The 26,220-nt window shown below is 35.8% G+C and overlaps 2 protein-coding genes across 9 annotated transcripts; both read left to right on the top strand.

The window, feature by feature from the left end:
- Positions 1-11,194: 11,194 nt before the first annotated feature.
- On the top strand, positions 11,195-24,187 carry LOC110700161. Of its 8 annotated transcripts, none has more exons than XM_021877693.1 (13): positions 11,195-11,415; positions 16,336-16,639; positions 18,863-19,081; positions 19,178-19,270; positions 19,633-19,770; positions 19,860-20,558; positions 20,693-20,959; positions 21,050-21,353; positions 21,447-21,635; positions 21,747-21,857; positions 21,950-22,034; positions 22,148-22,246; positions 23,872-24,187. In XM_021877693.1, exons 2-7 carry the CDS (start codon positions 16,340-16,342, stop codon positions 20,759-20,761), a joined length of 1,518 nt encoding a protein of 505 aa, XP_021733385.1. In that variant the 5' UTR covers positions 11,195-11,415; positions 16,336-16,339; the 3' UTR covers positions 20,762-20,959; positions 21,050-21,353; positions 21,447-21,635; positions 21,747-21,857; positions 21,950-22,034; positions 22,148-22,246; positions 23,872-24,187. The 8 variants fall into 8 exon arrangements, with proteins under 8 accessions (XP_021733385.1, XP_021733397.1, XP_021733387.1 ...); XM_021877705.1 differs by having other exon boundaries at positions 20,704-20,959; XM_021877695.1 differs by having other exon boundaries at positions 20,726-20,959.
- Positions 13,456-14,210, top strand: LOC110700209. The gene has a single exon (XM_021877719.1). It carries the CDS (start codon positions 13,545-13,547, stop codon positions 14,199-14,201), a length of 657 nt encoding a protein of 218 aa, XP_021733411.1. The 5' UTR covers positions 13,456-13,544; the 3' UTR covers positions 14,202-14,210.
- Positions 24,188-26,220: the final 2,033 nt, after the last annotated feature.

Here is a 26,220-nt window from a genome sequence, read left to right on the forward strand (position 1 = left end):
AGCATCAGCAAATTGATTTTCCTCTCTAGGTAGATAAGTGTATTCTAACTTTTCTAACTGATTGGTAAGAGTTTCCAAATAAGTTTGGTAAGGGGCTAGACTTTCGCTCCTTACTTTCCATCTTTTAGAAATCTGGTTGATGATCAATGAAAAGTCTCCGAATATTGCTAATTTCTTTACTCCCAATGCTAAAGTTGTTTCAAGGCCTACCACGCATGCTTCGTATTCAGTAGCGTTGTTGGTAACGTCAAAATCTAGCTTTATGGAGATTGGAACGTGCTCTTCTTTAGGTGATACTTGTTGGGGTTTGGTGAGTCCGACTCACCGCAGTAACAAACCCCGACCCAAGGAACCACTCGCAATAATTAAAATCATAAAGCATAAATAAATAATTACTAAGAAAAGATAACTAATCTTACCCTCGAAGCGAGCTTCGCCCAAAAACCGGGGTTCTTACTTGAAAGCTACGAGCACGTCAAGCGCCGCGCCTCCAACGGTAACCACCCGCAAAAGGGAGAACACAACTTTAAGGTCTACTACCTGGGGGTTAGCGAGGTCCGACCAAAACCCGAGTGTTATATGAGTTTAAGAGTTTTTCCAATATTATGGAATGCTCTTTTTAACTCCCACTCAAGCATCATTTCCTATGCCCAAAGTTGGGTATTTATAGGGAATGATGGAGTATGAAAATCTCTCCCATCAATGTGGACAATGAGATATTTTTATATTAAAGCTAAAATAAAATTATTAAGCAAACTAGTAATAAATCAACAAGTGTCAAGCATACATGAGAGAGTAGGTGAGGACCACTTGGAGATGGGGACCAAACTTGCTCCCCACTCTCTCCCTCACCTTGTGCCACATGGCAACCCACTTGCTCCCAACCTTCCCCTTATACACGGCCCTATGGCCCGATCCAAGCCACGAGCCAAGCCCAAGCCCGGCCCGCACCCAGCCCGCATCTGGCCCGAGCCCAACCCGCACCAGCTGCTGCTGATGTGGCATGGTGCGGCTGCGGCTGCTGCCGTGGTGCGGCGCGGCTGCTGTTGTGCCTAGCCATGGCTGCAGCACGATGCGCCGGCTCGTCTTGCCCCTAGCATTCGGATGCTCGGGGCACTCCGATGCTAGGGTATTTTCGGGAATATTGTTGATTTATTATTATTTTGCGTGTCTCGTCTTTTATTATTTAGACTCGACTTCCGACGATCAGTTTTGACGCTCTAAGCTCGAATTACCGACGTCTAATTATTTAACACTCGGGCGACGAATTAATTTCTTCCGAATTAATTCGTCGAGTTGGTTCGCATATATTTGCTTGGGTGTGACCCGAAGGGTTCAGTCAAGATTAAGCTGTAATATTAATTATATTAATATTACTGATCGGAAGCGGCCTCCACCTAGGCATTCCGATCACTTGACCTTACTGAATATATTAGCTTTCTAATAATTCTGAACCCGCTATCAGAATAATACACTTGTTCGAAGGACACTATTCCTTTCAATCTCCCACTTGTCCTTCCGGACAAGTGTGCATTTAGTGTATAGCCCTTATCCTATGTCTCTTCATGTCTCTTCATGAACTACAGAGTAAGATTACTAGTCATCTCTGTTACATCCAGAAGTGTTTCTCGAAATCCGAGTTTGACTGTCAATAAGCAGATGATTTCTAAAATCCATCTGAGCACGGCCATGCATTTTTCACAGTCTCGCTCTTCGAGAGGCCTTGTAAACAACAAGACATGTTCCCTAGTGTTAGTAGGGGGACATTTCCAGTCTTGTAATGTAGCTTCTCTTACTAAGAGGACTCACCCGCCCAATATCTGTCTTTATAATCCCCAGATACGGCGAACGTTTGGCGGATACCAAAACGGATCAGTACTCAAACAAGAGATCTCCCACTACTCATGGTCAAAGGAAAAGAGTTCCGATAGTAATAATGAGAAAATACTTATGACAATTTTAAATCTCTTAAAGTATCCTCATAGGTCGATCCAGTATGGTTCTAAACCAATACCTGTGCAAATAATTTATATCCTCATAGCACAAGAAACGGTGCTATAAATCATACTACACACTAATCTCTGATGGTCAACAATCGTCCACAAAATATGACCTTGATTAGGGATAATTTTCGATTAAAATATTCAATGTTCACTTAATAGGTGTTTCTTTATCCAAGCCATTGACTTGATACCCTCTTTTGAATATTTATTAAAATCGAATGGACTCATTATTTAATTCTAAACCACAATTAAATAGTTTTGTGGAATATTTAGAAATATTTTATTCCACTATGAAACTTCACAATGTTTCATCTTATGATAAATGGTTTTTCCCAAATGTTTAAAGAGTAATATTCTTCATAAAACATTCATAGAAATCACACCCATATTTGATATGCTTGATTTCTTTCATGCAATTATGAATGTTGTCGTTCATTTATTGCAAAGGTTTAGTTATAATTACTTTGCAAACCTTAGCATCTTCATTATCCACCATTTCCATAATAAGATGATAAAATTTTGAGAGTGTTAATGGATTACATGTGATTCAGGATTTATTGTCCAAGCAATGGCTCCCACTCATTTTCATGATTTGAGACCTTCTACTTGACAACCTACAATCATCAACGTTCAACAACGAACTTTTCCATTTAACATCTTTCCTTATTATTGCCTTTAAGGCAACAATATTCTCAACATATATTTTAGTAGACTCCCTGATGATGCCTTGCTTGGGTTTCACTCCAAGCGACTCACAACAATTTGGGATACCCTAATCACTTGTGATCATGGAAATTTTCCTTAAATTCCCGCACATTATACATGGATGCACATCCATGTTACCATTCTCAAGCCACGACACTTCTTGTCTCGTGCTTATAAATGGCTTCCTTGCTAAGGATCTAATCCTTGTTAAGGTTTGTGCTTGCAACATCAAAACTCAAATTATATATGTTTCCATGCGTCAAGAACTCATCCAACTACTTATCTAAGTTCTTTGGATGTTCTTGACTATAATCTAATGATCTAATACTTATATTAATGTCGATTGGTATTATATACGTACTTCACATGCTCTAATCATGTAAGTCATCTGACGATTCCATATCATAGCCTAACATGATGGATTTAATTCTAGAATGATTCTCAATTTTATTCCATCCATGTGACATTTAGCTCATACAGTTACACTGAGTCTTGCCAAATTGTTCGCTGTATGATATGATTGAAAGTCTCTTACTAGAGTCTTTCTTGTTTGATTTAGTACTTAGCCTAGCTTATACTTAGTTCAAACATTTACTTAGCTTCATACATATGGTCGAAAGCCTTTCAAAGTCTTTCATGTTTAACATGGTAATTTCTTTTACTCATTTAAACATTTAATTAAGTCTATACCATAGAACTTAATTCCCAACATGTACTAAGTATCTTCTTTAGCTTGGTCCATTGTCGAAAATACTTTCAAATATAAACATTTAGCATTTGATGGTTGTTTCACAATAGAGTTCGTAAACTTCTTGTTGGACCATTACTTTTGCTCCCACTAAACTTCTTGTTCATCAGAATTTTTTTATGTTTCTCCATAAGTCAATCCTCTTATTAACTTTATGAGAAAACACGTTCCAATTCCTTCATGCAATGCTTCCTTTAATCTCATGACGGATTCCATGTGCTTGCTTTCAAATCTAGCATTATTTAGATTTTCAAAACCCTTCGACTATTCCATAGTCACTTCCAAAATTCCATTTTGGGAAGGCGGTTTTGGTATCTATTTTGCCATATTTCATATGCGCAATTTTTCTAGATCAATCACGAAAAGACTTGAGCATTCCAATTGGTGAATGGGATTTTATTAAAATCAACTCCTTGAAATTAATTATATCCTTTACAACCAATCTAGCTATGTATGCATATACATTTCCACATTTGTTAGTTTTCTCCTTGAAAACTTATTTGCAATCGATGGGTCTTTCACCTTTCATGCAAATTAATCAAGTTTCAAACATGATTTTCAAACATGGAGTCTATTTCGGATTTTCATGGCTTTTAACCATTATTCGGAATTTGGATTTGTCGTAACTATCTTACAAGACATTATTCCTTTACTATCTAATAGTAAGTAGTATGCTTGTAAGTCTTAGGTTTGTTTCTAACTTAATAGAAAATTTATAGGATTCAATCCAAGCCTTTGGTGAATTCTATACCTATACGGGGCAATTGCATCAAACACTGAGTTTTAAGGCGCTTTCAAAGCCCTTTTATTATGTTGATCTTACTCCAACATCTTTAATGTTTTGTGAGTAATGAATTCTCTTTTAAGGCACTTGTAAAGTCCTTTTGAGTATTCTTGATCAAGCATTATCACGAAGTCCTTTAAGGTCTTCCGAGATTCTCAGTTCTAGTTTGTTGCTAAGATCGATGGTCATCGACTTCATTTTCCTCCCACTTGTCATTTTGGAAACATGTTATTTTCCAGAAAGACACTACTTAGAGCAACAAACAATTTATGTTCTCAATTAGGATGTGGAGGTAATACCCGTAGTCTCACTTGAATGCTTACAAAGAGACATGTATATTGTCTTTGGGTAAAAGTTCGTTGAGCTATCTTAGTCTTTATTGAGCCATTCAGCTCCCACTGAGTCACCTAGCTCCCACTGAGCCACTTTGCTCCCACTGAGCTAGTGAACTCCCACTGAGACTAAGAGCCTTAGACATATACTTGAAAAGACTTTTAGAAGTTATTTCTATCCATAACTGAATATGGCGTCCTTTCTTAGCTTCGACACATTGTTTAGTGTAACATTAGTCATTTGTGCAAACCTTTAAGAACTTTATAGGAAGGGTTGTGAACCATCATCGTTTGAGTCATTTTCAAATGACACCGAGGTCTCCGTGAAGACACACTATGTTCTTTGTGGAGTTATTTATGAAAATTTCCATTCATAACTTTGAGATAGTCACGCTTGGCTCAAGCAAACATCGCTCGATCTAATCTAGACGTTTTGATATCTTGCCAAGTCGATTCTGTACTTCACTGAACTCTTGAGCTACTCAAGTCAAGTTTGTTCACATTTGATGAATATAGCCATATCCTTTCAAATTCTTTGTGAAACGTTGAAGTAATTGAATCCTCTTTAGCCTTCGGAGTCAATTGTCTATACCAAGAACAACAGCTCTCTACTTTGTCGGTTTCAACAAGTAAGACTTTCTTGTCTTAGAACGATTCCAATTCAAGCAACTATCAAGAGCCTATTTAATAGAGCCTTGAGTACGTTCTTGTCGATGTGACATTGCTAAAGATGTTTGGAACGCAAATCAAGCCCATGACTTGAACTTAGTGAGTTTATCATGTTAGAGAAATGTTTGTTTATAATCAGGCATTTTTGACCCAATGCTTGGATAACCATGCCATTCAAATAAATCTCGCAATTATTGCTCATTATTTTGAATGTGAGTCTTTCCGTGTGTAAACGGATCAGTTGTTGATTATGGAACATAATAACCATTACTTGTTCCAGCCTTTGGCTTAAAAGGTCTTTAAACAAAACATACGACCTTACAACTGATGTAGCTCTTCTTGCTTCATTCTAAGCTTGTAAGTCGATAACTTAGCTTAAGTTCAATAGTTTGAGGTCATTCACATAGTGGAACACTCAAGCAGTATCCGATACTTGTGAAGATAACGAATTGTTAAGTTAACTACAATAACATGAACTCATGAGTTGAAATGAAATCTAATTCCTTTTCTTCGTTCCTTCTTTCCTATATTTCTTATCATACAATATCTCATAATCTTACTTTAAGAATCATTTCTTTAAGTACCTTGACTCTTATACTTTGTTAGGCATAATCAAGCACCTAGTGCGCCGTTAAACAAAGTTTCATCTTTTCCATTAATTCTTACTCGAATTACTACATCAATGAGTCCTACTCAATTGTGATGCGAAAAGATACGTTGGTTGTCAAACATTGACAATCTTGAGTTTGCAACTCACTACCTCATGTTTTATCAAAACTACCTAGTATTTTGAATACATGATGTCCAACCGTCCTTTCGGACTTAATTATAAAAGTCATTCATGAGAATTGTATTTTAGAAATGTTTTTCCTTTCTTTGAGAACTATTCTCAAGGATTTCCTTTACCAATCATGGAAACAATGTTATTTGATTTAGAATACTATAAATATAAGTGCTAAGTATAACCATTTATCGAGAACATGATAAGTTTGAAATTTAATAGCATTCATGCAAACTTCAATCTTATTAAACGTCTTATTTACGCATAATAATTGTCCCTATTTGGCGAAAATAAGGCGATTCCAAGATCCGAAGAAACAAAGACTAGTTAAGCATGCTTTGGCTTGTCTTAAACACTCAATCTTCTTGGGTAAGCATTGCCTTGCTAATGGCTCTAAGCCACTCTTGGTTAGATAATCGTCGCATCTAATGCATCTTTGACGATGTATCTCTTTTGCCACAGTATGTGAGGACTCCTCACTCATACCGATGAGTTAAACCAAAACCAACGTGCACACTCGGTGTGCCTTATGCCCCTTGGAGAAGTGATGGCACCTCGCTTTGGCGTAGCCTACCATTACTCTCGTTCGGTTTATAAGTGTTGTTTTGGAAAGGCAAGTTTGACTCAATATTATTAGGGACCTAGGATTTCTATGTTGGTTGATTTAAGTGAACTTAACCAATCATCGCAACACCAAGAAAACCTAAACATGCATCTAACGAATAATTCACATATATATATATATATATATATATATATATATATAAGCATAAAATATAAAGCGAAATTATAGATGCATATTGCAACTAGCATGACCCCTTGAGATCTTCATATCTTCAAAAGGTCTTCATTTGCAATTCGAGGCTTTGTCTTCCAAGATACGCCGTCTTCAACACTTAACCAAACTATGCAAAAAACTAGTGTCTACAACTAGGAATAATCTAAATATTAAAGTACAAAAATACTTAACGGTGCGTAGACCGTATTTAGATTTACAAAAATACATAACGGCACGTAGTCCGTATTTTCTATCCTAGTCGGGTCCCACTAGTTGCCATTTCATAAAACCTGTGAGAGAGAATATATACATATATTCCATTCATCCATTTACTATTTGTGAATGGCCCATGCAATTTACAAATTAAAACAAAGTAAAATGCATTTAAACAACGCGCGCACTAGTAACTAATCCAGGTGGTTAATCCGATTAACACGCCTAATTAAAACTAGTCAAAATTGTTTAACCGATTATAATAATTACGTCATTAATAATTGAATCTCCCACTAAATTCCGCATTTCCTTAATTAATCTAATTAATTAAGTCGGTAGCACCCAAACTTGTCAAAATGAAATTTTGCCAATGCCGCTCAAAACCGAGGCCTAGCCTCCCAAAATTTTAATTAAAATAAACAAAGTTAATTAAAATAAGTAAAACGGCAAAATAAGCAACATCAAGCCTACTATGGCTAGCCACCTCACCGCACCAAGTATACACACACGCCAAGACCACGAACACACGGCCCACGGCACACGGCCGCGAGCTGCTGCCACGGCACAGCCGCGCGTCTGCCTTGCGTGGCTGCTGCCGCGCGTGTGGCCGCAAGTAAGGCGGTGCTGCCACCTTGGCAGCCACATATGGGCTGCTATGCAGCCCGGCTCGCCAAGGTGATGCAATGCCTCGTTTTGCGTGCCATGACCTCGGGATTTGATCCCTTTTCGCAAGACAACAATAATTAATTCTAAATTAATTTTAGAACTAATTTAGAGAGAAAAATAAAATTTTAAACAAGTCTAACTTAATAAAATTTTTAAAGTGCAAATAACCAAAATAATTCCAAGAACCATTCTTAATTAAATTGGTTTAGCTAGGTGCAACATAAAATTGAGGCAATTTCTCACTTTCAATTTAATCAATTTAAATTAAACTTGAGAATTTGACAAAGTAAAGGGAAGTTGGAAAAAATATGAACTTTAATGTTCAAATGAAAATTCCAACATCTAAATTTTGTGAATCCTTGGAAATTATATCTTCCAACATGAAGATAACCAAATTTCTATCACAAAAATCGAAACTTTATGTTTCCAATCAACTCAAAATGATTAAAACATCAAAGTTTAACACAAAATAACATGGAATTTAGTGGTTTTTAAAGTTTCAATCACTTATCACAAATAAAGATTGAATCTTTAACACTTATGGAAGCCTCAAAATTAAAACTTTCACACTAAAAAGCAATTAGTTTGCAATTATGTGAAAATAAATCAACCTTTAAGCATCAAATACTACCAAGTAAGTGTGCTTTAAGGGGACATAAAATTGCAGAAAATAATGCAAATAATCAACCATATAATCAACAATTTATGCCATTAATTTCAAGGTTAGAAAAGACTTAAATTTTTTCGTCAAAAACGAAAAACCCCTCGAAAAAAGCATTTCTGGTCAGAATTAGGCTAAAATCACAGTTCCCTTTGGGGATAAAAACCTTTCCAGAATACGTTTTCCACCCAAAATTCACTAGTCTTGCCAAAATCGACATTAAAAACGGGATTAAAATAAATAAAACCGAGCTACTAATCTAATTAGCAACTTAAACCAGAAAATTAAGCCAAAATAAACCTTGAAAAATATGATTATAAAAATAAACGAGCGGGGCTCCGATACCGCTGTTGGGGTTTGGTGAGTCCGACTCACCGCGGAAACAAACCCCGACCCAAGGAACCACTCGCAATAATTAAAATCATAAAGCATAAATAAATAATTACTAAGAAAAGATAACGAATCTTACCCTCGAAGCGAGCTTCGCCCAAAAACCGGGGCTCTTACTTGAAAGCTACGAGCACGTCAAGCGCCGCGCCTCCAACGGTATCCACCCGCAAAAGGGCGAACACAACTTTAAGGTCTACTACCTTGGGGTTAGCGAGGTCCGACCAAAACCCGAGTGTTATATGAGTTTAAGAGTTTTTCCAATATTATGGAATGCTCTTTTTAACTCCCACTCAAGCATCATTTCCTATGCCCAAAGTTGGGTATTTATAGGGAATGATGGAGTATGAAAATCTCTCCCATCAATGTGGGACAATGAGATTTTTTTATTTTAAAGCTAAAATAAAATTATTAAGCAAACTAGTAATAAATCAACAAGTGTCAAGCATACATGAGAGAGTAGGTGAGGACCACTTGGAGATGGGGACCAAACTTGCTCCCCACTCTCTCCCTCACCTTGTGCCACATGGCAACCCACTTGCTCCCAACCTTCCCCTTGTACACGGCCCTATGGCCCGAGCCAAGCCCGAGCCCGGCCCGCACCCAGCTCGCATCTGGCCCGCACCTGGCCCGAGCCCAGCCCGCACCAGCTGCTGCTGTGGCATGGTGCGGCGCGGCTGCTGCTGTGCCTAGCCGCGGCTGGCCGTGGCTACAGTACGGTGCGCCGGCTCGTCTTGCCCCTAGCATTCGGATGCTCGGGGCACTCCGATGTTAGGGTATTTTCGAGAATATTGTTGATTTATTATTATTTTGTGTGTCTCGTCTTTTATTATTTAGACTCGACTTCCGACGATCGGTTTCGACGCTCTAAGCTCGAATTACCGACGTCTAATTATTTAACACTCGGGCGACGAATTAATTTCTTCCGAATTAATCCGTCGAGTTGGTTCGCATATATTTGCTTGGGTGTGACCCGAAGGGTTCAGTCAAGATTAAGCTGTAATATTAATTATATTAATATTACTGATCGGAAGCGGCCTCCACCCATGCATTCCGATCACTTGACCTTACTGAATATATTAGCTTTCTAATAATTCTGAACCCGCTATCAGAATAATACACTTGTTCGAAGGACACTATTCCTTTCAATACTATAATACTCCAACCCCACATCCCTTTTGGTTTGAAGCTCCATCGAAGTAAAGAGTCCAAGTATCATCTTCTGTGACCATCAAATCTTCGTCTGGAAATTCATTGTCGTGTATTGGCGTTGAATCTTTTATTGGGAAATCTGATAGGAAATCCAAGACCACAGATCCTTTGATAGCCTTTTGAGGCATGAATCTCACATCGAACTTGGCTAAGTTGACTATCCATCTTGATATGCGCCCATTGAGCGTAGACTTCTCGAATAGATACTTAAGTGGATCCATTCGGGAAACTACAAAGACTGTATGCACGAGCATGTAATGTCTTATCTTGGTTGTGACCCACACCAATGTGAGGCACAATTTCTCAAGCAGTGTATAACATACTTCATATTCGAGCATCTTTTTGCTTAGATAATAGATTGCATTTTCTTTACCTTCAAATTCTTGTGCAAGCATGGCTCCTATTGTCTCCTTCGTGACTGTTAAGTACAACCTAAGAGGTATTCCTGGAAGTGCTGGTGCTAATACGAGAGGATTTGCAAGATAGGCTTTGATCTTTTCAAAGGCTTTTTGACACTCATCATCCCATATTACAAGTACACTCTTCTTGAGTTTCTTGAATATTGGTTCGCATATCGTTGTTAATTTGTTTCTCGGTTTTGGGCGGTGGCATTAACATGATTGCCTTGATCTTGGTTGGGTCTATCTCTATTCCTCTAGAGCTTATGACGTATCCTAAGAGCTTGCCTGAGGCGACTCCAAAAGCACACTTGGATGGATTCAACCTTATGTTGTATTTCCTTAGCCTTTCAAAGAATTTTCTCAAGGCTACTTGATGTCCTGGGCGATCTTTTGATTTCACAATCATGTCGTCCACATATACCTCAACTTCTTTATGCATCATGTCATGGAGTAAGGCAGACGCTGCTCGTTGGTAAGTAGCACCCGCGTTTTTCAACCCGAATGGCATTACTGTGTAACAGTAAGTACCCATGGTGTTATCACTACACCAAAAACTAGTTTAGAGATCGCAAAATATAGAACGGTTATAAAAGATAGGCGTTCTCCAGAAGAATATAGATCGTTTTAATATAAGAGGCGTTCTGTATCTTAATACATATAGAACGGTTAGCATAGTTAACCGTTCTGTATTTCAATTTACTCAAATAATTAAAAATAATAATTATTTATTATATATGATATAGAACGATTATCTTGACAACCGTTTTATATTATATTAATTATTTTTTTTTTTAAATTAGGAGAAATTATATACGTATATACGGAGTTATAATTTACCAAAATTGTGAAATTAAGAGCGGCTAAAAGGGAAAATTGAAACGCGCGCATCATCACTTTCACTTTCATATAAAAAAGAAACCTCTTTCTAATTCAGCAGTAAAGAATTAAGGCTAAACCTCCATCAAACCTCCATAGCAAAACCTTCATCAGCCGCCACTCCACCGCCGCTCCACCGTCGTTCCACGTCCATCTGCAGTACCAAAATCGTCTGCTAAGCCACCTGCAGTAAATTGAGGTAGGTTCGATTTTTTTTTTTTTTTTTTTTTTTTTGGTTTGAATTTTTCTTGTGGTAGAGTAATTGCATTATGATAATTCTCAATCTCATTGCATGAATCATTTGAATTATGAAGGAAACAGAAATAAATTAGTAGAATTCGAATTTTAGGTGATTGAAAAAAACTTTAAAGTTCTTGTTTTTTGGATAAATTCATGGATTGTTTGTATGTATATATTTAAGCCGAATTATTGCAGTAATTTCAATCAAATTATCCTTACATTTGTCGAATTTACTTTTATTTCACTTGTAATCAAAATTATTTTAGCCAAATTAATCTTACCTAAGTTCAATTTAGAACCCTAATCAGATTTTTTTTTTTTTTAAAAAAGAAAGAAAAAGATAGGACTTAACACAGTAAGATAAACATAGAATTTCTGGTTTTGGTTTAGTGAGGTAATATATGCTGTTGGTAGAATTGATGAGGATATGGCTGAGCCCATTTTGTGAATGAGGTTCGTTTAAAAACAAAATTATAAATTACTGTATGATCACTTGTATCGTGGAAATTGAATGATGCAGGATACATTATGAAAGACACAATGGTTCAAAATATCTTTGTTTTAGATGAGCTATGGTAATGACTGACCACCTGATAAGCAGCCAATTCAGTTGCACAAACACATTTATGAAATGATACTTCATGGTTTATGTTGATGTTTAAATTATTGGGATTCAAATTGTCAGATCTTATTCTCTGGCTCTCTTCTTACTTCTTAGTTTTGATTTGGTTATAGTGGATTAATCTTTCTGCTTTATCAACATTTATAATTCGGTGTTTGGTTTATTGAGGTTTCTTTTATGCAAGGATTAATCTTTCTGCTTTATTAACATTTATAATTCGGTGTTTGGTTTTTAAGGTCAGACAAAATTAGATATAGAGCTTGATGCCCACTGGAACAGAAAATGGTAAGTAGAAAGCAAAACAAAGAAGGGGGGCTAAATATTCTACTAGTAAGAAAATGGTAAAGGGTGTGCAGTGTTTTTGTGGAAATTGTGTCTCTGATTGTGAAGAGAGAAGAGATAAGAGATGGGAGTCATAATTGTGGTACTGAATTATTTATAATACTAGTAGTAATAATTATAATAATATCTCAAATTTGTGGCTTTTTATGGGGATGTTGCATGTATATCAAATAATGGTGAAGGTGGGGCCTTCTTTCACTATTGAACAACGTTGGGCATAATTGACTTGATAAGTTCTCATAACAAAGCTTATTTCTAATTAAAGAAACTAATGAACAAACGGGTTATGAGGTGGTCCAATAATTACATTATATGAAAAAACATTATAATACTGTATCATTCATTTGCACTAATAAAATAGATTCTTATACTTTAGTAATTAAAGAGCTTAAATAAATTGTTATTAACATGTAAAGCTAAGTTTATTAGCTTGTTTTTATTTACATTGTTGTAGGCATTAACTATGGTAGTGTATGTTAAAATTATATCCATAAGTATATAGCAAGTGCAGTTATGTTTGTGATTTGAGTGTGTTTATTTTTATTTTTAACTTCCTAGTTTGTAGATATGGACCGAACTTGGATAACCACAAAAAATTAGGGGATCCAGGATATGAAGCCGGAGTTATGGAATTTATTAAATTCGCTTTGGAAAATAATAGTAAAGGGCGTGATAAATTGCCATGTCCTTGTTACATCTGCCATAATCATATGTATCACAAAGCTAATGTGATACTTAATCATTTGAGTAAAAGGCAATTTGATAGAACATATACTTGTTGGCATCGTCATGGTGAAAAAAGGGAAGAAATGACAAGCAAGGATGCTCAAGGCCATAATATCGATGAGGGTAACGAATTAGAGGACATGACGAGTCAATTCTTACACAGCGTAGATGATGATCCCAATGCGATGGAAGAATTGTTGAGTGATTTTGAGAAGCCTTTATATGAAGTGTGTAAGTACACAAAGCTATCAGCTTTACTTAAGTTATACAATTTGAAGGTGGGTCATAGTTGGACAGATAAGAGTTTTACAGCATTACTTGAGTTCTTGATAAATGTCCTTCCATCTGATAATTTTTTGCCAAAGAATACATATAGGGCAAAAAAAACATTATGCACAATGGGTTTGCGTTATGAAAAAATTCATGTGTGTCCTAACGATTGCATACTTTATCGAAATGAAAATGAATCAGCAAAGAGTTGCCCAGAGTGTAATCTCTCAAGGTACAAGAAAAAGGAAGGAGTGCCAGCTAAGGTTTTGGGGTATTTTCCAATTATTCCTAGGTTTAAACGGATGTATTCAGACCCGGTAGATGCAGAGAAGTTGACATGGCATAAATTTGGTCGAAAAAAGGTTGGGTTACTTAGACACCCGGCTGACTCACCGCAATGGAGATTTATTGATGGACAATTACCTGATTTTGGTAGTGAAGAACGAAACCTACGCCTTGGGTTGTCTACTGATGGTATGAATTCATATAGTTCCCTTAGTAGCATCCATAGTACATGGCCGGTCATGCTAGTGGCTTATAACTTACCTCCTTCGTTATGCATGAAAAGAAAGTACATTATGTTGTCAATGCTTATTTCTGGTCCTAAACAACCAGGAAATGACATCGATGAGTATTTGGCACCTCTCATTAATGACTTAAAGTTATTGTGGGAAGAAGGTGTAGAAGTGTTTGATGCTAATCGGAATGAAATGTTCAATTTCAGAGCAATGTTATTTTGCACCATACAAGATTATCCAGCATATGGTAATCTTTCTATTCTGTAAAAGGGGAAGGTGGTTATCCTATATGTGAAGATGGTTGGAAAGGCAAATGGTTATCGACATCTAGAAAGACGGTCTACTATGATCATCATCCATTTCTTCCTTTAGATCATAAGTATTGTCGAATGAAGAAAGCTTTTAATGGGGAACAAAATTTTGAAAGTCACCCAAAAGTCTTTACTAGCCAAGAATTATTTGAAAAGGTGAAAGACATTCAACTTACTTTTTACAAGTTAAAGAAAAATAAAGATGCCATTCTTAAGAAAGGGTACAAGAAGTGTTGTGATTTTTGGCGTCTTCCTTATTGGAGATTTCTCTTTGTTCGACATTCTCTAGATATTATGCCTATCGAAAAGAATGTGTTTGATAGTTTCATTGGCACACTATTAAATATTTCAGGGAAGACAAAAGACGGTGTTAATGCTCGACTTGACTTGAAGGAAATGAATATGAGAAATGAGCTCCATGCCGTTGAGACTGGAAAACGGGACTATTTGCCACCTGCTGCTTATACATTGTTTAAGAAGGAGAAAGTTGAGATTTGTGCATCCTTAGCCGGAGTTATAGTGCCTGAGGGTTATTCTTCAAACATTTCTTCTCTTGTTTCAATGGAGAATTTGAAACTCGTGGGCTTGAAGTCTCATGACTGCGATGTTCTTATGCAAGATCTCTTACCTATTGCTATTCGTTCAATTTTGCCAAAAAATGTATGATATTCCATTATCAGGTTATGTCTTTTCTTTAAGGCAATATACAGTTAAGTCATCAATCCAAAAGATTTGGATTCCTTAGAAACTGAAATTGTTGTTATTTTGTGTCAATTAGAGATGTACTTTCCCCTGGCTTTTTTTGATGTAATGATACATTTTCCAGTTCATTTGGTAAGGAAGATTAGATTTTGTGGTCCCGTGCACAATAGAGCTCAATGGGCCTTTGAAAGACAAATGAAAACTTATAAGGGGTATGTTAAGAATGCTTATCGACCTGAGGCTTGTATCGCTGAGAGAATGCTTTATGAGTTAGCTATGGAATATTGCCTTAAAAGTTTAGGAGATATGAGGACAGTAGGGATTTCTACTTCTCGACACAGTGACACACTTGAGGGTAAGGGAACCATTGGTCGTAGAGAACTTGACTTCTCTTCTGAAAAGTGGCACATGGCCCACACATATATTCTTTTCAATGAAGATGAAATTGCACCATATATTAATAGACATATGACTTTTTTGAAGATGCATAATCGAAAGGCTAGCTCCAAAGCTTTAGCTATTGAACAAAGTAAAACATTTCATCTTTGGCTCAAGGATCAAGTAATGAAAGAGATCAAAAATTCCCCAAAAACTATTTCTGACCGACTTAGAAGTTTAGCTAATGGTCCTGATTTCTCTGCCTCATTTTTCTCTGGTTATGCCATTAATGGCTACATTTTTTATACTAGGGAGCAAGATGATAAAAGCACTATGCAAAACAGCGGGGTATGTGTTGAAGCGGAAGCGATGCATTTGTTTAGTTCTAAAGATAATCGACCGGTTTACAGCAAAATGCAATACTATGGGGTAATTGAAGAGATATGTGAGTTGCATTATATGGGTTTTTCGATACCTATTTTTGGTTGCAAATGGGCTGACAATAATAACAATGTTGTATGCGATGGTTTAGGGCATACTACTATGAATCTCAACAAGATAGGTCATACAAAAGATCCATACATTTTGGCTAGTCAAGCTAAACAAGTGTTTTATGTTACTGACCCGTGTGATAAAAGAAAATCAGTTGTTGTCACATCGAAACCTCGATATGTCATTGATGACAACGATGAAAATATTTCTTATGAGGAGAGGTCTACCCCTAGTGAGGTACAAAATGTGGATGATAGTCTTGATGATACAACAACATATATACGTAATGATCATGAAGAAGGGATTTGGCATGACAATGAAAATAGTAATGCTAATAATCGACCTAAAAAGCGGCGTCGTACAGGTTATTATGCTACTAAAAAAATCTGATTCTTATGGTTCTTGTATTGAAATTTATAATCTGTTCTTGATATAGAGTTTTTAGACAAATGCTTTATTTTATTTGATTTTAATGATACTTCTTAGAGATGATTTCTAATATATTTGTATGTTTGCAGGTTGATGTCAAAAAAGAGAAAGCAAGCAAGTGCTAATGAGGCCTCTGAAACTGGCGAGGCTGAAGAATCTGCTGATTGTGAGAATCGAAGGGGTCGTACAGTAGCTGCAGTAGTTGGAAAAGCATTTCTGAGTGGTGTCAAAATCCCTTTGGAATGGAATCACAATAAAGTGCCATTTGGGGAAAATAGAGATATTTTTTCATCATACATTGGTGTAATTGTTCGTGAAAGAGTGAATATCAATTATCGCGACTTGGAGGAAGTTCCAAAAGAAGTTATTGATGACCTCTTTAAATTCATTACGGTAAGCTATTTAATTTTTTGGTTTAAAATCTAAATATTGGTTTGGTCATTTTTTTTTGCTGGAGGATGTCTTTGTTTTGTTTTCGATGGTCATACAGTTCTTGAAATAAATTAGCTATACTACTAAGCGAGACCGCAGTAATTCTGATGAGGCTAAGCATTCATATGCTGATTTTATAAAGAGTTACTATAACAACAAGGGCTCTCAAGACTGTAAAATGCCAAGGGTATTATAGCTCAAATTATTTGCTTGATTTGGATGATATCGAGAAATCTTTGGTAAAGTGGTTGTAATGAACTGGAAACTTTAAATAATGCTACGAGAGAGAAGGACTGATTTTTCCATTGATTGATAGCAAAATGATACAAGTTAGTAGCTTGAGGCCACCACTCTCCTTAGAAACTTGAGGTTGCAACTCTCCAAGATTTTCCTCACAAATTTTTGGATAAAAACTCCTTAATTCCTAGACTACAATCCTTATACTACCCATTCTAACGGTCTACATTGACCTTGCCGCTACATGCGAGTACTTAGCTTAATTAGGAAAAACCATACTAAAACATAATAAAACTAACTGCTGACTTTCCTTCTCTTCTTCTCAATTGTATTTGTCTTCTACTTATTTGGAATTGCCTTGCCTTGAGACTTCCCCTGCTGCTGCCATCCTTGTTGTTGGTCTTGGTGCCCGATTGTCCTTCTCTTGTAGACCCGTATAGGCTGCTCTTGACCCAAGTTTATCACAGTGGTTTGGCCAATTGTGATGCTAAGTGTGTCCTGTCAAAACAAAGGGAATTTTCCTTGCCAAAACAAAATGCTGATCAACTCTTTTTACAAGAATTTATACCTCTTTCAATAGCTATTTTTGCAGAAGAAAGAGTATATTTATTGCTTGATAAAATGTCAAAGCGATACTTGATCCCATATGATGTAATGATCGTAAGTACAAAGGAGGTAAAAGCTCCAGTTCTTATCTGACCGACAGAAGTAGTCTGCTCTAAGAATTTTTCTGCTAGCCAGCATAACGTCTTAGTGTAAAAAGTCCAGCTTTCCAGCAGTAAGCTGCCACCTGGTTTGATACAAAATTTTGTATAATAGTTAGTGGAGACATACAGTTGCTTATTTGTGGTTGCTATTTAATTATCACAATGCTTTGGATAAATCACTGAAAGTAAATATGTTTTTGTGTGCTTTGGATACAATGTGCTGTTTCAGCAGTGTGGTTTTTGCTTTTTGTTGTGATCTGTTTTACAGGTAGTTTTGAGCACATACATAAATTGGATTTACTGTCAAGGGTTTTTTTATATATATTTTATTTTGTTTTAAGGGAATGTTGTGATCTGTTTTTCAGGTAGTGTTTTTTTTTTTTTTTTTTTTTTTTTTTTAATTGACACTCAATGGAGGTGATCATGAATTGTATCTTTGTATAAAGATTGCTGGTGTAGTACGTATGTTCTGTTTTACTCATTTGTTATTATTCTTGTCTTATGAGTTACATGGTTTTAAACCTTAAAAAAGCAAAGAATATCGCTAATAGATACAAAAGCCGTCTTTAGACAAAAGACAAAGCATCAAATTTAAAAGGTAAGAGATCTAACCTGCATTTTTGCTATGTTTTTGCTTTGCTTGATTTGAGAATTTCACACTTTAGAAAGAAAATAAAATGATGATATTGTAAAAGAGAGTAGAAAGTGTTAACAAATGAAAGTGTTGAAGTATGAAGAATAACAAAATATGTGCAATATTTATATGAATAGGAAAAGTGGAAATTGAATCAAGACTACTTACCAAGTCCACTGACTAATGAAAGCAAAGTCTTTTTTATTTATTGTAAAGCCTTGTTTTAATCTACCTTTGTACTGTCATAGTGTAAATGGCGCGTGTCAGGCTAATCAGGTGAGCCCAATGGCAGCTTCCATTTTCGTCAATTTTTCATTTTTAATTTTTTGGATTTTTTTGGTGATTATAGTGATAACCAGATCATGATTCATGAATGTGATCTCTAAATTAGACATATACAAGTAACCCCATAGTATTACATTTTTTTTTTTTTTTTTTTATTTTTTTAATTGACACTCAATGGAGGTGATCATGAATTGTATCTTTGTATAAAGATTGCTGGTGTAGTACGTATGTTCCGTTTTACTCATTTGTTATTATTCTTGTCTTATGAGTTACATGGTTATAAACCTATTACATATTAATGCATGTCAATGAATTGTGCAGAGAGGATTTATAGTGCCGGAAGAACGTAGAAATTATGTATTAGGGAGAGCTTCAATCCAGTGGAGAGCTTTCAAGGCCAGATTAAGAAAGGATTGGATGTACGACACCAAGGGAGTAAATCCAAATGTGATTATAAAGAAGCCACCTTCGATATATCCATTTATAACACAACCTGATTGGACCAAGTTCATTGAAACATATACTGATGATGCGTTTAAGGTAATCTTTGAATTATAGCCCATAACTAATCATAGTTATGAAAAAACCTTTGAAAACTGGGAATTATTTGTTTGTTGTACATTATTATATTGAAAGGAACTAAGTGACAAGAATCGAGAGAGGGAGAAAATGAATACTTCAAGATATCGAGGAGGTCGAAAAGGGTACTTCTATTATGAACAAGAGATTGTAAGTTTAGAAATGATTATGTCAGATTTTTTGTTGATTTTTTTTAAGGAATAACAGTAAATAATAAATTAAAGGATGACTTTTAGTTGTTAAATAGTGTTGTGTTATATGTATTGTCAGGCTGCTGAACTGAAATGATTATGTCAGATTTTTTGTTGAACTTTTTTAGGAATAACAGTAAATAATCAATTAAAGGATGACTTTTAGCTGTTAAATGGTGTTGTGTTATATGTATTGTCAGGCTGCTGAACTGAAATGATTATGTCAGATTTTTTGTTGAACTTTTTTAGGAATAACAGTAAATAATCAATTAAGGGATGACTTTTAGTTGTTAAATGGTATTGTGTTATCTGTATTGTCAGGCTGCTGAACTTCAGAAACAAGGAGTGCAAGTTAGAGACGTGTCTCGACATTTAGTTTGGATAAGAGCTCATTCCAGACAAAAAGATGGTGCAATGACCTTTGACAATCCTGCTGATTTTGAAATAACTCAAACAATTGTGAGTTTGTTTCTACTTTTGAATCAAATAAATTATTTGGCTATAATAGAGTACACTACCTTAATTAGGTTGTTTATTATTGATGTCAGAAAGCATTGGAGGCTCAACAAATCCAAGGAGAAATTGAGGCCACTGGCCGGAATGATATCCTAGCGAGAGCATTAAAGAATCCTGAACATGGTGGTTGTGTTGGGGGCGTTGGGTCGGGTGTTACAAATAAGCTGTACTTTGGCTACAATAAACCATTACCACAAAGTCAATTGCAATCAAATCTCAAGTGTCTCAAATCAAAATTAGAAAATGTGGTTAACACTCAAAATTTATTGTTGTCTTACTTAATGTCAAGTGGTCAGGTTAACGCGGAGCAATTGAAAGAACTTGGTGATTCAAGTGGAAACCAAGTTGCCCATCAGTTAGCGGGTATCCAAGCTGGTGGATCTGGTGGCCAAGGTTTAGATGGCCTTGGCTTGGGTCGTGACAGTTGGCTTCAAGGTCTTAGCTTCCAACTTGCCTCAGAGCAAAACAAAGTTACCCATCAGTTAGCAAGTGTCCAAAAGGGTGGTTCTGGTGGTGAAGAGTTAGATGATCATTTAGATGTCTTTGGCTCCAAAGGTGACCAAGGGGTTCGAGGTTTCAACTTCCAAGAGCAGAATTTTCAAGCATGTGAGGTTCAACCCGAGCCATACCATGTTGCGTGGCCTGAGGACGAATATGTGCTAGAAAATGAGAATTTGGAAACGCATGTACTCAATAATGAACAAGACATTACTGGCCAACCATTTCCAAAGGTAACATTATTTCATAATACTTATATGTTTGATGTAAGTACATATATCCTATATTCTTCTGATGGTGTTAAATTATAGACTACTACATCTTATCAATCTTGAAAAAGTTTATTAATACCATAATCCATATTTATGGAGTTGATAGTCTTTGTTCCTTTGCAATTAAGAGTGACAAAGGGGTCGATATAGTTGCTATTGGATAAGTGTATGTTGGGATGGAAGGAGAAGTTGTCAAGCATCATTTCAAGCCCGTCCCAAGTGGTCATTATCGAGTTTGTGTTAAAGAAGAAATCAACCTAAATGCACCTTTGCCATGTCCTGAAGGGGAGATAAGATTCATTTGTCAAACTTTAAATTATTATTTAATATGGCCTTCTCACTTGGTTTTTCCTATAAAGAAGGTAAAATTCAGTTTTAAATTATAATTCTGTCACATTATATACCTGTTAATTTTTTTTGGCTGATTTTTTCCCCTGCGATTATATGACAAGGCTAATAAGCAAGTCACTAAAGAAATCGCTGCACCATCTCCACACTCGCCATCATCACAATCATCATGCACTCGAAAGTACATAATAACTCATGCTGATAAGTTGAAGTTGACTTCTAATTTGGTTCGAGTATTTAAGGATGTGGCTATTGCAATGAAAACGAGTGGTAAAACAAAATCTTTTACAGTTTTGGCTAGAGTACAGTGTTTCAAAATGAGCAATGTGTTACCCTTGATTATGAAGACATGCTTGACTGGTGCTTCCAAAGAGAGATAAAATCGTCACACATGTCAATTTTAATGATGTAAGTGTTGTATCCTTTGCCATTTCAAGGTTAAATTTATAACGCTTTTTTATTAATGAGCTAATAAATTTAAATAAATATTTGATATGCAAGGTATATGAGTGAGATTGTTCATACAGAAGGTATCTCAGGGTTGTATGGATTTTGTGATTGCAACTATCTATCCCCGTATGCTCCAACTGTGGAAAATGACGATGATCGATGTGACTATCTAGCTAGGCTATTTTCATGTAATGATGCCAAAAACAAAAATCAGCTCTTCTTTGCCCCGTATTATGAGGAGTAAGTGCATATGAGTCTATCACATATTTTTTTATTTTTTATCAGTTTTATTTCTAATTCCTTTTAAACATTCATTATTGTATTTGAATTCTATTGTTTTAATCAATATAGTGGACATTGGATGTTGGTTGTTATTTGTCCATGGGTTGGTTTGGTGCATTGGCTAGATCCCGCGGGAGTAAAAGATGAACCTCCCAAATTTGCTCAAACAATAATCAACAAGTATGTGCTAGATTACTTATTTTGTTACATGTTAACTTCTTTTTATGAAAGTATTTCAATACTATTACTCTAATATTTTGATAATTACGTAGGGCAATGATCAATTTTAGCGCGGGACATCGAAAGGATATCACAAAAATAAAGAAGAAACCTTACATTAAATGGATAAGCATAGAGGTATTTGTATCTTTAATTTAATTTTGCAATGCTTAGTACATAATATATGTTAATACATTATATATAACTAGGAGTTTGGTTTAACCCTCCCCCTTTTTTTTGGCTTGTATTAGTGTCCTCGTCAAGCTACTGGCTCTAGTGATAGTGGATATTATGTTTGTCGCTACATGATTGAGACAATTGAATCTAGGCAAATGATCATCCCCGACAAGGTACGACATTTAGTTTTAATGTATTTTGAGTAGCTGATGCACACATCTGACTATACTCTCTAAAATTTGTAGTTTTTGAACAATTATGCTATCTAAAATTACTGTTAGGACCTACAATGGTGGGTCGATTAATTATTTGGCTTTGTACTCAGCTTCAAGGGGGAAAGTATGGGTTTTTGGGGTGAAATTGATTGGGGATGGGAGGAGTTTCAGGTTAGTGAAGTGTGCTGTGATTGATTGTATTTTTCCAATTTTGTCGATTTGCCTTTCGTTTGGGTTTTTGATCTTGGGGGAGATGAGAGGGGTTTGGGTTTTTCCATTGCGTGTATTGGTGAAAGGGAGGGTTGGGAGTAAAAGGAGGTTGACAGTATCGAGAGGGAAGGGTGAGAATTCGAATGCTGAGGAGCGGCAGCATGTTTAATGTATCAGTGGCAGTAGATGTATTACATTGCTGCCTGATAGAATGTTCAGACTTTAGCAGGCTGCAGTTTGCTCCAAGTACTGACCCTTTAGCAGCAGCAGCAGGTTCAGACTTTCTAAAAGGGTCTTGTTTTGTGTTCTATTTATTTTCTATTTCATCGTTCACTTTCAATCCCTTTTTGCCTACCTCTGCTGCATTACATTGCTGCCTGATAGAATGTTATTTTACTAGTAAGTGAGAGAAAGCGCATTCCGTTCCCGTAAGGGTTCTCCCTTATCTTTCTTCTTCCCTAGGCCCCAGAACCCGCACTTTAGCAGCAGCAACTGGTTGTGTTGCATCATTAAGCACTAATCCTCTGCTTTTTTTTTTGGTTTTTTCAAATGGATTTTCTCATAAGTGGGAGTGGGACACCCATTTTTTGGCTTCATTTTCGTAGCTTTAATGTATTAGTGGCAGTAGATGTGCACTTTAAATCAATAAAGATATTGATTTTATCAGTGGCAATAGATGTCCTGAAGTTTTCCAGACATATGCCATGGAAATTCCGGAATTGCAGGCTATTTAGTTATGATGTGCTGCTCATCTTTAGCCCTGCTTATCTTTTGAACTTTATCTTATTTTCAGCTCTAGTTTATGTTCTTATCTGTTGTACTGGGAAAAACTCGGATGATTTGGAGTGGTTTATATTGCCCTCTTATTATCCTCATTTTGTTCCTGATGATTTCGATCATCAGATTTACCATCATATCATCAGATTTACCATCATATAATATAATGGTTTTCCCTTTTGTGTTAAAAAAAAGTAGATATATTTAGCTAATTGCTTATTATTTTAACTAGTAGAGTTTGGTTATATTAAATAAAAGAACTTGTGTCTTAATGCTAAGCTAGTTAACACGAATAGTAGTGCTCAAGGGAATTCAATTATAACTGTAATGATATTGATGGCACATAAAGAGATCAAATTGTTATTATTATTTGAAATTTGTTTTTTCTTTGTATTCCGAATCTTTGCTGTTGCTATCATGCCTTCATGAGATATTGTGTAAATGCTTGCAAGATCTGTTACTCTTGCTTGTTTGGTTGTGCCTGTTGGCAACTTCGGATGACTGAGGCTTATTTGTTATCCATGCCCCACAATGACACTCTATTTTGAACTAATATATTATTAACTAATATGTATGTATTTTACATTGTTTTGTAGTATTTTAAGCAAGTTCCTCATACATATTCTCAACAAATGATTGACGAGCTTAGGGAAAGGTAGATTTCATATGTTACCGGATAACATCAACCAAATGACGACGACGATGATTTATGTGAATTGTAGATCAATATGGTATTGGTATATTTTGGGGCATCAATTTTTTTTTTAAATTTAACATTAACTAGAAAGGTTTTTGATATTTAACTCACGTATTTGTTTGTATATAACAAATTTTGTATGAATGATTCAATTTAATTGTGGTTGGATGTTTTAAATTATATATATGAAGTATATTTTGATGGCTTTCGTCGTATCTGGAAATATTTTTGTTAATTTTATTATACAGAAAGTTATATTACATGTACAGGATCTTGGACTTTTTTTACATAGGAAATGTGAAGATTTTCTTACAAGATATATAAATTTACAAGATATTAAATAGGAATACAGGTCTAAAATGAAATACAAAAATAATTCAGATTATTAAAATACAAGAATAATACGGTATAAAATACGTAGAGGGGTAATTCGAATAATTAAATACATATGGCCAGAATTTCTTTTAAAAAAAACATTAGAGAACCGTTATCTAACTTAACCGTTCTCTATTATAATGCAATATAGAACGGTTAAGTGGCCTAAACCGTTCTGTATTTCTTCCTTAGTGTACAAATTTAAGAAGGGAAAAGAGAACGGTTGTGAATAACAACCATTCTCTATTTGTTATTATATAAAACGCCTATACGACCCGTTCTCTATACTTTATACATCGCTTAGCAGAAAAACGCCCCTAAGGCGATCTATAAAGCCTATTATAACAGTTCTCTAAGGCCTTTTTTGTAGTAGTGTATGATTGTTGTTTTCTCCATGTCTTCTTCTGGCCTGAGAATTTGATTGTTTCCCACGTATCCATCCATAAACAAGATAAGTGCATGATTTGCTGTATTATCTACCAAAATATCGATGTGTGGTAAAGGGAAGTTGTCCTTTGGACTTGCCTTATTTAAGTCTCGATAGCCGACACACATTCTGACCCTTCCATCTTTATTTGGAACTGGGACGACGTTCGCTACCCATTCGGGGTATTTGGATACCCTAATAAAACCTGCAGTTATTTGTTTTTGAACTTCTTCTTTTATTTTAAGAGCTACGTCGGGTTTCATTCGACGCAACTTTTGTTTTACAGGTTTCATTCCTCGAATTAGTGGTATAGTGTGTTAAGCTATTTCTCTAATAATACTTGGCATATCTTCAAATGACCAAGCAAATACATCAATAAATTCTTTGAGTAGATTAATTAAATTGGTTCTTTCTTGTACATTAAGTGTTAATCCGATTTTAACTTCTCTTTTAATGGTTGAATCATTTGAGATATCAACTGTCTCAGTTTCCTCAATTATCGGTGTTTTCTTTTCGAGTGTTTCCATTGCTTTAATAATTTCTTTGTCATTTTCATTGTTAGTTAAGCAATGCTTGTCATCTTTGGCTAAAGAAAAACACGAGGAGTAAGCAGAAGAAGACATATTATTGAATTCTGAAATCATTACATCAAAAAGGGAAATGTCCTCAGGGACTTCATTGCTAACTATCCTAGGAGTAGAAATAGAAGAAGAAGGGGGTGCTACAACTAAAGGCTTAGAAGGCTCTACAGGAAAAGACTTTGACTCTAACTCTGACTCGGACGACACTTCAAACATCGGTCCTTGCCCTGTTGTTATACAAATTTTCCTTCCGCTTGGAGTAGTCACCTTAACGGTCTTGCGCTATTGTAGGGAATAATTTCAAGCGTTAACCCCTAACTTGAACCCCACTGTGATCATACACTAAAGTACGGTGGCGTCAAAAAGGGAAGAAGATAGAGCAAAAGAGTCGCCAACAAGTTTTAGGACCTTTTAAACCATTCACAGGGTGAAGGTTACACCCCTTAACGATCCAAGAGATCGTCAACTCTATAGGGTCTTGAACCAAATAAGGGTTCGGGGATGAAGGTACAAATCCAACCTAAAAAAGATTGAACCTGCCCTAATAATAGGCCTCTACTTTATTCTGATCGTATTCATGTGCGCTTTCTAGTTAACATGCAATCAATAGGATTAACCCTAAACCTATTTGTCTATAGAAAAGAGAGAAAGAGAAAGAGAAAGATGATTAAAGAGAATGAAAATTGAAGATTGCGAATGAAAACTGATTGTAGGTGAATGAAAACGGAGTTTTTACGTCGTTATTTATAGAGAAAATCAGCCAAAAAGATAAAATTAACAAAACAGAGCATTGGCGCACGTGAAACAGAGCTGGTGCCAGCAATCAATAGAAAAGAGAGAAAGAGAAAGAGAAAGATGATTAAAG

Source organism: Chenopodium quinoa, unplaced genomic scaffold (genome assembly GCF_001683475.1).
Source record: "Chenopodium quinoa cultivar QQ74 unplaced genomic scaffold, ASM168347v1, whole genome shotgun sequence".
In the NCBI taxonomy this organism is placed as follows: Eukaryota; Viridiplantae; Streptophyta; class Magnoliopsida; order Caryophyllales; family Amaranthaceae; genus Chenopodium; species Chenopodium quinoa.

Coding starts and splice junctions, on each gene's coding strand:
- LOC110700209 (XM_021877719.1), top strand. CDS start 13,545: ATGGGTTTGCGTTATGAAAAAATTCATGTGTGTCCTAACGATTGCATA.
- LOC110700161 (XM_021877674.1), top strand. CDS start 16,340: ATGTCAAAAAAGAGAAAGCAAGCAAGTGCTAATGAGGCCTCTGAAACT. Junction 16,640..18,862: donor ACCTCTTTAAATTCATTACG/GTAAGCTATTTA, acceptor TGAATTGTGCAG/AGAGGATTTATAGTGCCGGA. Junction 19,271..19,632: donor TCTATTATGAACAAGAGATT/GTAAGTTTAGAA, acceptor CTGTATTGTCAG/GCTGCTGAACTTCAGAAACA.